The 18,301-nt window shown below is 42.1% G+C and overlaps 1 protein-coding gene across 1 annotated transcript; it reads left to right on the plus strand.

The window, feature by feature from the left end:
* The first annotated feature begins 5,987 nt into the window (after window positions 1-5,987).
* TXNDC2 (thioredoxin domain containing 2) lies at window positions 5,988-7,106 on the plus strand. Its single transcript, XM_075533033.1, has one exon. It carries the CDS (start codon window positions 5,988-5,990, stop codon window positions 7,104-7,106), a length of 1,119 nt encoding a protein of 372 aa, XP_075389148.1.
* The last annotated feature ends 11,195 nt before the right edge of the window (window positions 7,107-18,301 follow it).

Consider the following 18,301-nt stretch of genomic DNA (forward strand, 5'->3'; position numbering starts at 1 on the left):
AAAGAGAGAGAAAAGTGGGTGAAATGAGACAGCGGTCAGTGGAAGACATGAAAAAAAATTGATGAATTATCAATGGGGTATGGGCGGGGAGGGTGAAAAATGAGGAGCTGATGCCAGGGGCTCAGGTAGAAAGAAAATGTTTTGGAAGAGATGACAACATATGTACAGATGAGTCTGGCACAGTGGATATAAGTATGGATTGTGATAAGAGCTGTAAGATCCCCCAATAAAATAAACTTAAAATTAAAAAAAAACTTCTTTGAGGAGAGACAAGCCAGTCAAGGTGCGGCACCAACAAAACACACAACCTTCCTCTAGTTCTTGAATGCTTCCTCCCCCTTCCTCCTCACCCCCCAGTATCATGACCCCAATTCTACCTTACAAAGCTGGCTAGACCAGAACATGTATCCCACATATACCAGTAAAGATAAGAACTTGAAACACAGGGAGTCCAGTACAGCTAACCCCTCCGGGACCAATAAGGGGAGTAGCGATATTGGGAGGGTATGGGAAGGGGTGGGGAGAAAGGGAGAACCGATCATAAGAATTGACATTTGCCCCCCTCCCAAGGGGACAGACAACAGAAAAGTAGGTGAAGGGAGACAGTGGTTGGTGTACAACATGAAAAATAAAAAAAGAAAAATTTATAAATTATCAAGGACACATGGGAGAGGGGGGGAAGAGGAGCCAATACCAAGGGCTCAAGTAGAAAGAAAATGTTTTGAGAATAATGATGGCAACAAATGTACAAATGTGCTTGACACAATGGATGGATGTGTGGAGTGTGGTAAGAGTGGTACGAGCCCTAAATAAAATGTTTTGTTGTTTTGTTCTTTGTCAGTGGTTTGTTGTTGTTGTTTTGTTGTCTGGTTGTATACTGTTGCTTTGTTTTCCTCTGTCTTGTTTTGGTGCATGTTATTATCTCCACATGTCTGTCTAAATAAGACAAGCTGGATGAACTATCTGGAGAAAAAACAATGGGACCGACAGTTCCGGGGGGACTTGGGATAGGGGGAGGTGGCCGGGTAAGGAAGTGATGTTAACAAACACAGGGACAAGGGAACAACATGGGATCCAAATTGGTGGTGAGTGGGGAGTGGCAGGCCTGGTAGGGAATGATCAAGGGTAAGGTTACATAAAGAAGCTGTAACCCAAGTGGGGACGGAGCATGATAGTGAGGCAGGAGGAAAGTCAAGGGAAATAGAGGAAAGAGCTAGGAGGCAAAGGACATTTATAGAGGTCTAGACAAAGACATGTACATACAAATATATATATGAGGATGGGGAAATAGATCTATGTGTCTATATTTATAGGTTCAGTATTAAGGTGGCGGGAGGACCTTGGGCCTCTACTCAAGCACTCCCTCAATGCATGAATACTTTCTTTTATTAAATTGGAACTCTATGATGCTCACCCTCCTGACACAACTGCTGAAGCCAAAGTGGGTGAATAAGTAAATGTGGTGAAGAAAGCTGCTGGTGCCCGGATATCAAAAGAGATAGTGTCTGGGGTCTGAAAGGCTTGAAGATAAACAAACGGCCATCTAGCTCAGAAGCAACAAAGCCCACATGGAAGAACACACCAGGCTGTGTGATCACGTGGTCCCGAAGGGGTCAGTTATCAGGCATCAATGAACAAAAAATCATATCATTGGCTGCACACCTCCATGATATGATCGCCAAGGACAAACAGGTGCATAAGCAAATGTGGCAAAGAAAGCTGATGGTGCCAGGCTATCAAAAGAGATAGTGCCTGGGGTCTTAAAGGCTTGAAGGTGAACAAGCGGCCATCTAGCTCAGAAGCAACAAAGCCCACATGGAAGAAGCACACCAGCCTGTGCGATCATGAGGTGCCAAAGGTATCAGTTATAAGGCATCATCCAAAAAAATATACCATAGTGAATGAAGGGGAAAGTGCAGAGTGGAGACCCAAAGCCCATTTGTCGAACACTAGAGATCCCCTCATAGAGGGGTTTAGGGGAGGAGATGAGTCAGTCAGGGTGCGAGGTAGTACTGATGAAGAACACAGCTTTCCCCCAGACCCTGGATGCTTCCTCCCCCACAACTACCTGATCTGAATTCTACCTTTCAAGTCTGGATAGAGCAGAGGTTGTACACTGGCGCATATAGGAGCTGAAGGCACAGGGAATCCAGGGTGGATGATACCTTCAGGACCAGGGGTGTGAGAGGCAATACTGGGAGAGTAGAGGGTGAGTGGGTTGGAAAGGGGGAACGGATTACAAGGATCTACATGTGACCTCCTCCCTGGGGGACGGACAACAGAAAAGGGGGTGAAGGGAGACGCCGGATAGGGCAAGATATGACAAAATAATAATCTATAAATTATCAAGGGCTCACGAGGGAAGGGGAAGCGGGGGGAGGGGGAAAAAAGGGGACCTGATGCAAAGGGCTTAAGCGGAGAGCAAATGCTTTGAAAATGATTAGGGCAATGAATGTACAATTGATGTATGTATATGTATGGATTGTGATAAGAGTTGTATGAGCCCCTAATAAAATGTTTTAAAAAATTATTTTTTTAAAAAAGAGCTGTAAGAGCCCCCAATAAAATAAAAATTTAAAAATATCTTCCCAGAGGAAAGATATTTGGATTCAGATAGCACAGCATAGAATAAAGGTGGCCTATTGGTCTTAGGCATGAGGACGCTGTTTCTGAATGGGAAGGCAGATGGGGTTCTTGACGTAAGGAGGAGTGTGTCAAGGGGGATGTTGGCAGAAGGCTGGTTTTAATTTGCTGGGCATCTGACTGTGCAGTGGGATTTTGAAGAGTATGGTAGCATGTTAAAAGGATAACCTTAGTAGATTATTGTGGTGGGTGAGTCATAGAATAGAATACTACAGCTGGAGAATTTTTGAGGGGGGTTAGTGTTAGGAAAGTTTCAAGCTACTAAATATGGATAGGGCATTTGGCAAACAGTGCAGTACAGTGCAGTAGCAAGGTCACAGGCTTTATCTTTTCTTAAATCATACTAGAGACTCATACAACTCTTATCACAATCTATACATACTTCAATTGTGTGAAGCAGATTTGTACATTCATTGCCCTCATCATTCTCAAAACATTTGCTCTCCACTTAAGCCCCTGGCACCAGCTCCTCATTTTTCCCCTCCCTCCCCACCCCCCACGCCCTCATGAACCCCTGATAATTTATAAATAGTCATTTGGTCATATCTTACACTATCTGACGTCTCCCTTCAGCCACTTTTGCGTTGTCCGTCCCCCAGGGAGGAGATTACATGTAGATCCCGGTAATCGGTTCCCCCTTTCTACCCCACCCTCCCACCACTCTCCCAGTATCGCCACTCTCACCACTGGTCCTGAAGGGATCATCTGTCCTGGATTGCCTGTGTTTCCAATTCCTCTCTGTACCAGTGTACATCCTCTAGTCTAGCCAGATTTGTAAGGCAGAATTGGGATCATGGTAGTGGGGGAGAGGAAGCATTTAGGAACTAAAGGAAAATTATATATTTAGTCATTGCTATACTGCACCCTGATTGGCTCATCTCCTCCCCATGACCCTTCTGTAAGGGGATGTTCAGCTGCCTACAGATGGGCCGCACTCCCCCTCATTCACAATGATAGGATTTTTTGTTCTTTGATACCTGATACTTGATCCCTTCGACACCTCACACCTAGGCTGGTGTGTTTCTTCCATGTGGGCTTTGTTGCTTCTGAGCTAGATGGCAGCTTGTTTACCTCCAAGTCTTTAAAACCCTAGATACTGTATCTTTTGATAGCTGGGCACCATCAGCTCTCTTCACCACATTTACTTATGCACCCGCTTTGTCTTCAGCGATTGTGTCAGGAAGGTGAGCATAATGGAATGCCAGTTTAATAGAACAAAGTATTCTTGCCTTGAGGAAGTACTTGAGTAGAGGCCTGATGTCCATCTTCTGCCTTAATACTAAACCTATAAATATATGCACATAAATCTGTCTCCCTACCCTCATATATAAATATATTTGCATATGTACATGCTTTGACCTAGACTTGTAAAAATGCCCTTTGCCTCCCAGCTCTTTCCTCTATTTCCTTTGACTTTCCTCCTGTCCCACTATCATCCTCAGCCTTCATTTGGGTTTCAGTAATTCCTCTTGGTTACATTACCCTTGATCACGTGTACTAGGCCTCCTACACCCTCCTCACCACCGATTTGGATCACGTGTTCCCTGTTCCTGTGTTTTTTAGCACCACTTTCTTTCCCCCCACCTCCTCTTCTCCCATGTCCCCCTGAAACTGTTGGTCCCATTGTTTTCTCCTCCAGATTGTTCATCCAGCCTATCTTATTTAGACAGACCTGTGGAGATAATAACATGCACAAAAACAAGACAGACCAAAACTAAGCAACAAAAGAAAAGAAAACAACAACAAAAAGCGAATGACAAAAACAAACAAAAAAACACAACACAACAACAACAAAAAAGAAAAACTTGGGGAAAAAAGAGGACCTGATGCAAAGGGCTTAAGTGGAGAGCAAATGCTTTGAAAATGATTAGGGCAAAGAATGTACAGATGTGCTTTATACACTTGATGTATGTATATGTATGGATTGTGATAAGAGTTGTATGAGCCCCTAATAAAATGTTTTTAAAAAAAAAAGAAAAGAAAAATTTGTAGTTAGTTCAAAGACTGTTTGTTGGCCTTTAAGAGTATTTTCCAGTACTGTTCTGCTGCACACCTTACTGCTTTGCCTCGGTACGGTGGAATCAGATTGGGCACAATTCCCACACTGTGTCTCCAGTGTTGTCCCCTGTAGGACTATGGGTCAGTGAGGGATGTCGGGTCTCATAGTGGGGCCAGCCATATGGTCTTCTCTGTGGATTGGCTGCTCTGAGCGGGAATATCATCCTCAAGGTTTGGTGGGCCAGGATGTGCTCCACTCTCTTCCTCCCCCTTCATTTGCTCCCATGTGCTCTGATCAGACATGTCCCTCTCCCTGAGCTGCAGCCTCAGTGCTATCCTCTGAAATAAATTCTTCTGGAGGGAGGAGCTGCTATCCACATAGTTGGGATTGGGGCCGGCCCCTCAGTCCTCTGCACTGGTTCCCTACTCCATGCCAGCATGTTGCAGTCACGTCTTGAAGCACCGGGTTGAAATCTGGTCCCTCTTTCCCTGTGGAGCTATAAACAATACCCTCCCCTTGGGTGGGTTAGTGCCTGTTCCCCCACTACTCATTTCTTTTTTATTTTTTTCCTTCCCCGCCCCCTCCTTTTTAGTTGGTTACCATATGTATCCCTGAATTTGGTCTGGCCCCTAGGTCACAGATTTTATAATGTACTAAGTTACATAAATTTGTTTAAGTGGTGATCATAATGGTACTTACTTCATTGTTGTAATATATGTAACAATGCATATGCATGAACAACAGACAGCCCAGCCTCCTACATAGGTAATCACCTAGGTGAAGCTGTCATGAAGTGCTCAAATTGTGAGGGCAGATTAGGGGAAATCAACTGTAAGTGCTACACTGTAAATGTTATTACTCATATTAAGATGTTAGGTTTCTAAAGCTTGGGGGTATGGATTCATCCTTCCTATGAGGCATATGAAGTATAGATGAAGTGTGAGAAGTGGATGTAGATGGAAAATTGAAAATGGAAAGTGATAACGTTGGCACCATGGAAAAATTGAAAATGAGGCCGGACCATCAAGAAGAGATAAATGAAGACCACACTAACGGTATGGGGGAGGGATTAGAATCACTTCTGAGGTGTAAATAGTAGGGAGCCAGTAGTACTGAACCCAGAAAAGAACATTTTATTTAGAAACAAAAATCTTTACGTAAAAGATACATATAATCCCATGTTGCTTGACCTTTTCTTGACTATGATCATTCAAATTAATACATCATTTATTTGACTTCATTCTCCATCTCTAAGACTATCAATTTTCCTAGAATTATATGATCAAGCTTTTTGTTTCTTCCTTTAAATTTTCATTTACTTTTTTCTTTAGAAAGTCCATTACATATGATGTCCAGAAATATGGATCTCCCAGTCCCAGAGCTCTCAGAGCCAACCCAGGCTGAGGAGAAGGCCTTGGCCTCCCAGATCACAATCACCAACATGCCTCATGCACCCGAAGGGCTGCGACCTGCGATGGAGTCCCCCACAGATGTGGTGGAGCCCAAAGAAGGCGATACCCCAGAGTTCTTAGAACAAACAACCGAGTCCATAGAAGGGGACACTCTGAAACCTTCCGAACAAACAACCGAGCCCATGGAAGGGGACACTCTGAAACCTTTAGAACAAACAACCGAGCCCATGGAAGGGGACACTCTGAAACCTTTAGAACAAACAATCGAACCTATAGAAGCGGACACTCTGAAACCTTTAGAACAAACAATCGAACCTATAGAAGCGGACACTCTGAAACCTTTAGAACAAACAATCGAACCTATAGAAGCGGACACTCTGAAACCTTTAGAACAAACAATCAAACTCATGGAAGGGGACACTCTGAAACCTTCAGAACAAACAATCGAACCTATAGAAGCGGACACTCTGAAACCTTCAGAACAAACAATCGAACTCATGGAAGGGGACACTCTGAAACCTTTAGAACAAACTATCGAACCTATAGAAGCGGACACTCTGAAACCTTCAGAACAAACAATCGAACTCATGGAAGGGGACACTCTGAAACCTTTAGAACAAACAATCGAACCTATAGAAGCAGACACTCTGAAAGCTTTAGAACAAACAGCCAAGGCCCTGGAAGGTGACACATCAAAGCCCTCAGAAGAAACCGCCAAGCCCCTGGAAGGTGATAAGGTGAAGATGATCCAGAGCAAGGAGGACTTTGAGGCTAACCTCAGAGAGGCAGGGGAGAAACTGGTGGTTGTGGACTTCTCGGCTACCTGGTGTGGACCCTGCAAGGTAATCAAGCCATTGTTCTACACCCTGTCTAACAAGTATGATGATGTGGTGTTCCTTGAAGTGGATGCTGATGAATGTGAGGAGCTGATTAAAGACTGTGGAATTATGTGCATACCAACCTTTCAGTTTTATAGAAAAGAGGGAAAGGTGGATGAATTTTGTGGTGCCCTTAAAGAAAAACTGGAAGCAGTCATTGCAGAATTAAAGTAATTATGTATCCTGAAAACACGTAGTTGGCTGTTTATAAATTGTTTTTTATTTTACTTACAAAATAATCAGATATAACAAGAATATAGGTCTAAGCATCACCTGATTGTACATTATATTGATTCTGCCCTTTTCCAAAAATAATCAGCATTCAGCATAATGTGCCAATATTTTTTATTGGGAAAGGTGACATTAGAATTGAATTATAAAGATTTGAACTCCCACCGTCCTTTAATTTTCAAGCTTGCCTTTCCAATCTTTCTTCAGAATTTAGTCCATGTATTACTGCAGCAATGGAAATTTAGATAAATTCTCCTGTAGATATACAGATTTAGAGAGAGCTTTTTTTCTTTCCATGTTCACATGTTTTTGGACTTACTGGTAGGACACCTTTTAGAAATATAGATTTTGAAGATTCACACATCTGGCCCCTTCCCGGGATGGGGAGTACACTGAAGGCATTGAGGAATTAAATGGTTCCTCCATCCTGGGATACAATCTGTGGGTAGTAGCACTGGGAACAGGGCCTTATTCTCAGATTCCAAGTCCAGGGATCATTTTATTAATCTATGTGCAAAAAATCTGAGGCAGAGCTTAAAATTTCTGGCCAATAACTTTATAAAAGTCAGTATGACTCTTGGTGCCATTGTGACATCAGCTGCCTGGTGGCAAAGTTCTTTCTTTGCCCTACTAGTAACTGGTAGTCTCAATACTTGTTCCCATAGCCCACGTCAGTAGCTTGGTGAAGAGTGTTTTTCAATTTTTTAATTAGTTGAAAGCATTAAAAATGTTTTTCCATCATAATCTAGATCTATAGCTTTAAAAAATAAATAATTTTAAAAATCATTTTATTGGGGGCTCATACAATGCTTATCACAATCCATACCTACATCCATTGTGTCAAACACATCTGTACATCTGTTGCCATCATTATTCTCAAAACATTTGCTTTCTACTTGAGCCCTTGGTATCAGCTCCTCCCCTCCCTCATGATAATTTATAAATTATTATTTTGTAAAATCATTTTATTTTGGTCACAGAACAAATTTGTTTTCCATTAAACAATCCAAACGTTTTATGACATTCATTGCAACTTCTTCAATGTAGCCACTCTTTCCACTTTCTCCCTGAGATTCCTATTTCTGTTCACCAGACTTTCTTGACCCTTCTTGTCCTCTGAACTTTGCTTTTTTGTCACATGCTGTTCTTTTGGTTTCATATGGTTGATTTTTTTTCCTAATGAGAACAAGTATTATTCACTTTACGAGCTTGGTCATAGCTTGGCTGAAAGGCGATCTCTGGGAGTGGGTAAAATTCCAATTTCGAAGGCTCATAGTCTTGAAGGGTTCCACCACACTCTATTAGACTAGGAAGTCTGGTCTTTTACTTACTTTGAATTTTGTCCCATATTTTTCTCCCCCTCTTTCTGAGACTGTCTACTGTGATCCCAGTCAGAATGATTGTTGGTGGGAGTTGGTTACCACCTAGTTTTCTGGCCTCATCCTACTGAAGGCTGTGGTCCACGTGATCTATTAGTACTTTTAACTAATTATTTCCTTGGGTCTTTGATTTTCCTCACTCTTCTTAGATCCAGGCCAAGATACTTGTATTGTAAATGGCTACTTGCGAGCTTTTAAGGCTTTAGTTGTTCCTTGCCAAAGTAGGATATAGGACATTGGCCTTGTGGACTATGTTATGATACTAGTTGACCAAGATGTCCCCTGAGAGTATTGTCCTCGGTTTTCAAGCCCCTAGTGATTCTGTCTCATGAGGTGTTTGGTTATGGTTAATAAATTTGCATAATTATGCCCTTTGTATGCTCTACTATATACCTAGATATATCTGCAGTACATACAAATATGCATATAAAATGTCCTCTGCTAAATTTATATATATCCAAACAGCATCCCACAACTGTTCAGTTTACATTACCTACTATGTATCCACTTGTGGTAGCTATATAATCTTGTGTCAACTTAAGGGTACAAAGAGTGAAGGAGTGGGGTCTAAACTGTCAATCAGGTCACAGCCTAATGATGTCTCCTTGTGGGCATGGCCTTCTCATGAGGATTCTGGGAATTTCCTCTTTCTCTCTCTGCCTTTGTCTTCCTGTTGACAAGCCATGCAGAGATTTGTTGAGCCCTGTGAGTGAGTCTCTCTTCTCTCTCTGTCTCTCTCTCTCCTTTACCTTCCTGTTGGAGAGACTCATTCAGAGAGCTGGAGAAGCCACGTGGAGACTCATGCCAACATTGAGATGCTTCCACCATCATTGGATCCACAAGACTTTTCACCCATCAGCCTGTGCTCTTCCTGCATTCGGCATCATTGCATGTGCTGTGTGAGTCTGAAGAGGAATTTATTAGCTAGCATTGGACTTATGTGCTTGATCTAAATGGGGTTGGGATGTTTCCTTTTTTTGGGTGGGGGGATGTTTTCTTAATATACAATTACTCTTTGATATGAAGCTCTTTTTTATACACATATGAGTGTCTCTGGATTTGTTTCTCTAGTCAACCTGGACTAACACACTGCTTGGAATGACAGCTTATTACTATTATTGCAGGATGGTTAATGCATGTTGACTGTCTACTTAGTGGCTTTCCCTCCCTTTCCAACCTTATCCCTGGTAACGATCAAAGGAAGTTACTATGAGTATAATTTTTCTAAGTTTTCCTGATTAGTAAAGTGTTCTGCTAACAAAAGAGGGAACTCATTCATAGACGGGACACAGATCGACAATTTATAAATCATAATTTATCAAAATGTTCACTTAATACTAAGTCATGGAAAACAAGACAGAATTTATGCTAACAGTGCAGATTTACAGGACAAAAATCCTTCACACCATTTTTTTCTGAACATCAACTATCATTACTTTTTTTATTTGGGTGACTTTACAGAGATTATTGCTTTTCCATTCAACAATTCCTCCACATGTTGATGGGTGACACTGATCGCAATCCCCACAGTGTACCAGCGCTCTTTACTTCCTCACTGTGTTCACTGTGTTCATTCATCGTCCTTCTTCCCTACCCCTTCCTGCTTTCTGAGTTTGAGGCCTGGGAAAAAGCTGCCCTTTTTACCTCAACTGGTTGACTGTTGCAGGGAGTGTGTACTTCCCAGATGTTACTTTTCCTCATAAGCTTGTCTATAATTTGGCTGAAAACTGAGCCACTGAGATGAGTTCAGTTTCAACTTATAGAGACCTAGTGTACAACAGAACGAAACACTGCCGTCCTGTGCCAACCTCAAAATTGTTATGTTTGAACCCATTCTTCTAGCCACTGTGTGAATCTGTCTTGTCAAGGATCTTGCTCTTTCCAACGGACATTCATCTTTACCCGTCGTGGCGGACAAGTTTGCCATCCTCACTTCTGAGGAGCAGTCTGGCTGTACTTCCTTCAAGGAAGATCTGTTTGTTCTTCTGGGAGCTCACGGCGTACTCAATATTGGTGATGAAGGGCTCGTGGTCTTGCAAAATTCTGTCATGTGATCGCCAGCTTTGTTTCTGTCACCAAGGCCATATTTTCCAACTACTGTTCTTTCCTGTTTAGTTCCAATTTTGGCATTCCAATCACAAATAATGATCCATGCATTTTTAGTGCAAGTTTGATCCCTTTCAGACTGAAGATGTTGATGGACTTCTTCACTAGCTTTAGTGGTTGGTGCAAAAATGTGAATAATAACTACTGGATGGACTTCTTTACATGAGGATCAATATTATACTATAACCCACATCATTGTAATTCAAGTTCCATCTTGAAATGCCCTGGTGGGAAGAATAGTATGAACGAGAATGGAATGATAGGAAGGAGTTAGGAGGGACACTTCTAAAAATAGCTGCGGCAGTTACATAACCTCTGTCAACTTGAGAAGGGGTGGAGTGAGCCTGTCAACCAGGTCGCAGCTTGATGATCTCATTTGGAGGTATGAAGGAGATAAATATCTCACTGGAGGCCAGATTCACTCTCTGCTTATCTCCCTGCAAGACATTCCTGTTGGCGAGCAACATGGAGCTACACTGATGGAGCCAGAGCCCTGGAGCTGGAGGAGCCATGTGGAAATCCATGCCAGTGCTGAGATGCTCCCACCGCCACTGGATCCACAAGACTTTCCACCCACTGGCCTGTGATCTTCCTGCATTCGGTGTCATTGCATGTGCTGTGTGATACTGAAGAGGAATTTCTAGACTGGTATCAGACCTATGGGTTAATATCAGACTTATGGACTTGATCTGGGATGTTTACTCAACATACAATTGCTTTCTTATATAAAGATCTCTTATACACATTATGAGTGCCTATGAATTTGTTTCTCTAGTCTACACAGATTAACACAATAACTTTTTAAAGAACCATATTACAGGTCTGACCCTTAGAACCATATTACTCTTAAAATAAGTAATTAAAGTAATTAAACACAGAAAAATAGTAACCAAAGAAGTATGATTATATTACAAATATATAATATAACCACAGGGAAGGGGCTGGGGAAGAAAAGCGCTCACCTACACCAATCATGAGAACGGCACCGAACAGAGCAGCGTTTCATTTTGTTTGGCAGAATCACCATGACCTGGGGACTGACCCGGCAGGTTTTAACAAGTAACGTAGGAAAGCAGTTATTTTTACTGTAAGGCTAAAGGCAAAATGAACTGTACATAAATGTTATACCCTCGTCAGTAAAATGGTTCCTCCCAGGTGTATGGATTAGCAATTCTAAAATTAGCTAGATGCTTTGTAGAATTGAGACAGCCTGGTAGAGGGCCTGACTGGTGCCAATGGACCATCCACCATCCTTTGCAGGTATGTCTCTTGAGGGTCACTTTGGCAGAGGACTCCTCATGCCAGCTGGAATCAAATTGTGAAGGGACGGGGAGGGGATGTTGACTACTGAGTGGCTGCCATGCAAGGTTCTGACGAGGTCTCCCCGGACAATTAGACATACCTATCAGAGGGCTGAGGGATACTGATGGGAAAGTCAAGTCAAGAGAGAGGAAAGGGAGCAGACACGTCTGGAAGAACACAAGTGTATGTCTGTTCATAGAACAAGGGGGAGGACTAACCTCCAAATGGGGAGAAATGACTAAACATACTGTTAAGAACCCTAATGGGGGAGTATCCACAGTAGTATGCACCAAATAAGCCACACTGGCCCTAGTTCCTGGGCACCCGGGCCAAGTGCCATAGAATACTGGAGCATCACATCCTGCAAGGCCTACAGCACGTGACAAAGGCACACCAGAAAGATCCAATGCAGAAACTACTAGGTGAACTAGACTGTACTTCAAACACACTTGTAACCGGATCACTTAAGACTGGAAATTCATGGTGTTTGAAGAAGCAGAGGACAACTATATCACAAGTATTGAACTGTGGGTAGCTAGACAATCATTCACTTACTACCACAATGCCTTCTATGCTGAATTAAGATATATATCCTATCCCGGCAAACCTGTAACAGACATTCTCAGTGAATACCGTCATAAATTTTCCCTGACAACCAACTCCCATTGTTTGTGGAAATAGCATCCAGACATGAAAGGGTTGATTCTGTACAAGTGAATAATTTAGGTACTGCAATATGGAGTTAGCCTACTTGGCCCACTAGTGCTCTCTCAACAGTATTTTAAAAATTAGTACCAGGGGCTAATCAATTACAATTTTAACAGAATACCTTTATGTTCCAGACAAATGATCGATAAGACACTCTACCATAAATTAACAAGAAGGTCTGTAAAGGGAGCGAAAGGCAGAAGAAAACAAAAACAAATCATAGATCCAGGAATAGCTTTTAGCTATTCTAGCTCCAATTTAAGACCGATTAGTTCTTACATCAAGGGCTTGCTCAATACTAACCCTCCGGAAGGGAACACAGAAAATATGGGTGCTATATCAAAGTGTAGTGAAGAAACAAGATGGTGCCTGGCTATCAGAAAAGTGGCATCTGGGGTCTTAAAAGCTTGTTTCCAAACAAGCAGCCATATGTCAACTAAGTCCACATGGAATAAGCACACCAACATCAGTCACCAAAGGATTGTAAATCACATCATCCAAAGCTGAAGGAGGGAATAGAATCAGAGCCTAGATTGTGAGAATCTGGTTTGCAGAAAACTATGGATAATTGAGGAAAGCCCAAAATAACATTTGTGAGATCTTCACAGAAAATAAGGCTCTAGTGATTTCCCTTTATCCATAATGGAGGCACGGGGATAAACTGCTTTAAACAGAGCGCATCAAAGTGACTTGACTTGAATGGTTAAAACCTCGTCATTTGATCCACCCTCTGATAAACAATGGGCCTGCTCTGGTTTTCAACTTTTTCTCTCTGTGTGTGTTTCTTTCATATTGGGGTTTATCTCTGATGTATTTTCTCATTGTGGGTGGCCCTCTTGAATTTTCGTGATATGTTTGTCTGTTTTTCGGTATATGAAACCCAGGATTGATGAACCTACAGAGACAGCGAGTAGAATAAGGTTTCCTGGGGAGTAGAGTGGGGGTGGGGTGGGGGAGCTGATATGAAGTTCAAGAAGAAAGAGAATGTTTTGAAACTGATCATGGTAGCAATTGTACATACTGCTTGATGTGATAGAACTATGGAATGAGGTGATCGCAGCATTAGCTCCCAATAAAATGGTTTAAAAACAAAAAGCATATCAGGACTTTCAGAAGTTGAGCAAGGAAAATAGAGTATGATCCTGAAACATTTGGTGGAAAGTTAGTATTCAAGAACAGATAGCACAATGGACAGAACATAGAAACCAACTTGAAGGCTCCCACAATGGCTGCATGTGGGAGAAGTTGTGACAGCATACATGACAATAATAGTGGCTTGCAATAAGACAAGTATCTGCGCACTTAAATAACTCAGCAGCAGGCCAGGGAAACTGTTCCTTAAGGTGAATTCCAATTAAATACATAAAAGGAAGAAATATAAATAGAACATCATATTTCTTTTAAAAATTATTTTATTAGGGACTCATACAACTTTTATCACAATCCATATATACATCAATTGTGTAAAGCTCATTTGTACATTCATTGCCCTCATCATTCCCAAAACATTTCCTCTCCACTTAAGCCCCTGGCATCAGCTCCTCATTTTACCCCCTCCCTCCCCCTTCCCCCCTCCCTCATGAACCCTTGGTAATTTAAAAATTATTATTTTGTCATATCTTGCCCTACCCGACGTCTCCTTCACCCACTTTTCTGTTGTCTGTCCCCCAGGGAGGAGGTTATATATAGATCCTTGTAATCGGTTCACCCTTTCCAACCCACCCTCCCGCCACCCACACAGTATTGCCACTCACACCACTGGTCCTGAAGGGACATCAGCCCTGGATTCCCTGTGTTTCCAGTTCCCATCTGTACCAGTGTACATCCTCTTGTCTAGCCAGACTTATAAGGTAGAATTGGGATCATGATAGTGGAGTGGGAGGAAGCATTTAGGAACTAGAAGAAAGTTGTATGTTTCATCGTTGCTACATCGCACCCTAACTGGCTTGTCTCCTCCCAGAGACCCTTCTGTAAGGGGATGTCCAGTTGCCTACAAATGGGCACTCTGTACTCCCCACCCCTCATTCACAATGATATGATTTTTTATTCTGATGATGCCCGATACCTGATCCCTTCGACACCTCGTGATTGCACAGGCTGGTGTACTTCTTCCATGTGGGCTTTGTTGCTTCTGAGCTAGATGGCCACTTGTTTACCTACAAGCTTTTTAGACCCCAGCCGCTGTATCTTTTGATAGCCGGGCACAATCAGCTTTCTTCGCCACATTTGCTTATGTACCCATTTGTCTTCAATGATCGTATCAGGGAGGTGAGCACACAATGATATGAATTTTTATTCTTTGATGCCGGAGATAAAATTATTTTCATTACTGCTTCATAACTGTAATTTTGCTACTGTTATGTATCAGGGGAGGCCAGCCCCTAACACATCATTATGGGTCCGGTAGGCGCAATTGTACAGCGATAATAAGTAAAGATCATAGTAAAGTTATAGAGAGCATGAGAGATAGAAATATTGAAATAAATGGGAGTCAGACAAGTTTCATGGTAGCATGCTCACCTCAGCTCCACTCGATGGTCCACGTGGAGGGAGAGAGAGAGTTTAATGGTAGCCCCGGCTCCTTTTATATTCTCTGGGGACGTGCAAGCCCCCTAATTACAGGTGAGGACATACGTCACAGGAAGGGGCTGTCCTATAGGCAATACAGTAATGGGAATGGGTGGTCTAGGGACATACACGCAATAGGAAGGGGAGGAATTGGGGTTATAATTGTGACAAGATGGGCAGATCCTAGGTTCAGGATGGCAGCCTAACTTTGACCTGTTCCCTAGATCTCCATAGGAACCATTATCAGTAGGGTGTGAACGCTTGGTCTCAGGCCTCAAGGAGGGATAGCTTATTGTCCCCAGTAGCAGGGAGTGAGGCCTACCATATAGTCTGGTGGACTAACTGCACTGGGGAGGATGTCTGTAAGCGTTTGACCTCTCCCCACAGTTATGAATCGGGCAACCCATGTGAAAGAAGGGTCATTCGACCCCCATAGGGGTTGCAACCCACAGGTTGAGAACAGCTCATGTATTGTATCCTGGAAAAGTAAAGGACATTAGTCGAAAGCAGGAAATTCTGATAAGGTTATAAATCAATTAATAATATTGAATCAATTTATTTCCCTATTTCTGACCATTTTTCTATGTTTATGTAAGATATTGCTGAGGGAAGGGAATAGAAAAATTCATTCAACTCTTTTTACAGATCTTCTATAAGTCTGAAATAAGTCTAAAAATTAGAAAAAAATAAATATATATTGAGCATCATTAACACCCCAGGCCCTACTCTAGATTCTGGAGAGAGAGGAGTGGACCATGTGAGTGCCCGTTCTCATGAAGCTTACAGTAAATTATGGACCTCATGTTAGTCACTGATCACTTCAATACAGATAATAGCATCAGTCTTTACAGGTTAAATTTGTCTGACTGAAGGCTTACAACATTTGTAGGGACACTCAGCTTCTAACTCAATAGTTTCATAAAAAAAGAATATACTACCATAGATAAGATATTCCCTAGTGATTTAGTATAGGGCAAAGATGGTTCAGAAATTTATATGCAAGGATATCTCGGAGTTTTTTTTTAATTTGTTTTTTACATTTTATTAGGGGCTCATACAACTCTTACCACAATCCATATAATACACATACATCAATTGTATAAAGCACATCCGTACATTCTTTGCCCTAATCACTCTCAAAGCATTTGCTCTCCACTTAAGCCCTCTGCATCAGGTCCTCTTTTTTTCCCCCCCTCCCTCCCCGCTCCTCCCTCCCTCACGAGCCCTTGATAATCCACAGATAGTTATTTTGTCATATCTTGCCCTATCTGGGGTCTCCCTACCCCCCCTTCTCTGCCATCCATTTCCCAGGGAGAAGGTCACATGTGGATCCTTTTAATCAGTTCCCCCTTTCCAACCCACTCACCCTCCACTCTTCTAGCCTCGCCCCTCACACCCCTGGTCCTGAAGGTATCGTCCACCCTGGATTCCCTGTGCCTCCAGCTCCCATATGCACCAGTGTACAACCTCTGCCCCATCCAGTCCTGCAAGGTAGAATTCAGATCATGGTAGTTGTGGGGAGGAAACATGCAGGATCTGGGGGAAAGCTGTGTTCTTCATCGGTACTATATCGCACCCTGACTGACCTGTCTCCTCTCTTAAACCCCTCTGTGAGGGGATCTCCAGTGGTTGACACTTGGGCTTCGGGTCGGGAGTTTGTTTTTTTATGAACTGAGAGTTTGAAGCAACCTTGCATCTCTGGCATCATTTTCCAAATGCGTGTGCTCACTTTGTGTCTGTGTATCAATTCTGTTAATTCATACAGTATTTAAAACTTTTTCACAATACCACAATAGACTACAATAAGTTGTAGGCATGACTTTCATATGCACGGGGGAAAACATTCGTGACTCGCTTCATTGCAATAGTCACTGTGTTGAGGTGCTCTTGAACAGAACCTGTAGTATCTCAGAGATATGCCTGTACAGATTTCAAGAACAGTATGAATACTAAGTCTTGTCAAAATAGTATGAGTACTAAATCTTGTCAAAAATAGTATGAGTACTAAGTCTTGTTGGCAGATGTGGTCAATTTCAGCTTCATTTATTTCCTGTAAAACAGCCATGCTGATAAGGTTGATGGATGATAAACCGCTGATTATCTAGATAGCACTATTCATGTAAATACAGAAACTTTAAAAAGGTGATCCATATCCATTAAAAATCTGTAACTCACTTATGAACTGGGCTGTCATTTCCATTATTTAACTCTACAATTCTTCAAAAACCTGTGATTCTTTGGGTTTTATATCAGATTCAAAAATAAGATAAACATAGTCCTTTTTCCCATTCACTCAACTCATTTGTCCAAATTGTGTCAAACCATTCTCCTTGATGAGCAGCCTAGCAAGTCATCTGCAGGGGCTGAATGAAAACAGAAGTTTATGATAGGGCTCTTCTCTAACACTAAGGAGTCCTGGTGGCATTGTTTGGAAGGCATCAGATGCTAACCACAAGGTTGGCAGTTCAAAACCACCAGCTGCCCTGATGGAGAAAAAGGAGGCTCTCTTGCTTCCTTAAAGAGTTATAGCTTCAGAAACCCTATGTAATGTATGGTTGCTATGAATCTGAATCAATTAGATGGCAATGGGTTTGGGTTTGAGCTCTAAGACCACAGAGCAAACAGTTCAGAGCACACTGAAGGAACCCAAGAAGAGGAGAACTATCTAAAGAAAACGTGAATGCTATCATTCTGCAATAGGAGTCCACACATTCCTATGGCTTCTATTCTTTTCCAACATGCTCTCACACCAGCAAGTCAGCCGCTTAAGGAAGCGAAGAGGAATAAACAACCTGAATGAAGAAGGTAACACGTGCATGCTTTCAAGAGCTTGGCTAGTTTGTCACATATGCATGAAAGTAAAGTTTTGTGAAATCCTAAGACTACTAGAAATCTATCAAATTTCCATGACCTAACCACATAACTGCATTAATAAATGTATAGACTTGCTTTCAACTTCTTTCAAAGATCTAATAAGCACAGTAACTAAAGTATTGTCATGAAACTCTAAGAGAGCAGCATCTGGCGCTCCTGAGGGCTAGGAACATTTATCAAGTTGTGCACTTCCTCCATCCT

The sequence above is a fragment of the Tenrec ecaudatus genome, chromosome 15 (genome assembly GCF_050624435.1).
Source record: "Tenrec ecaudatus isolate mTenEca1 chromosome 15, mTenEca1.hap1, whole genome shotgun sequence".
In the NCBI taxonomy this organism is placed as follows: Eukaryota; Metazoa; Chordata; class Mammalia; order Afrosoricida; family Tenrecidae; genus Tenrec; species Tenrec ecaudatus.

Bases quoted from the DNA above. Each gene is read 5' to 3' on its own strand.
- TXNDC2 (XM_075533033.1), top strand. From the start codon at position 5,988: ATGATGTCCAGAAATATGGATCTCCCAGTCCCAGAGCTCTCAGAGCCA.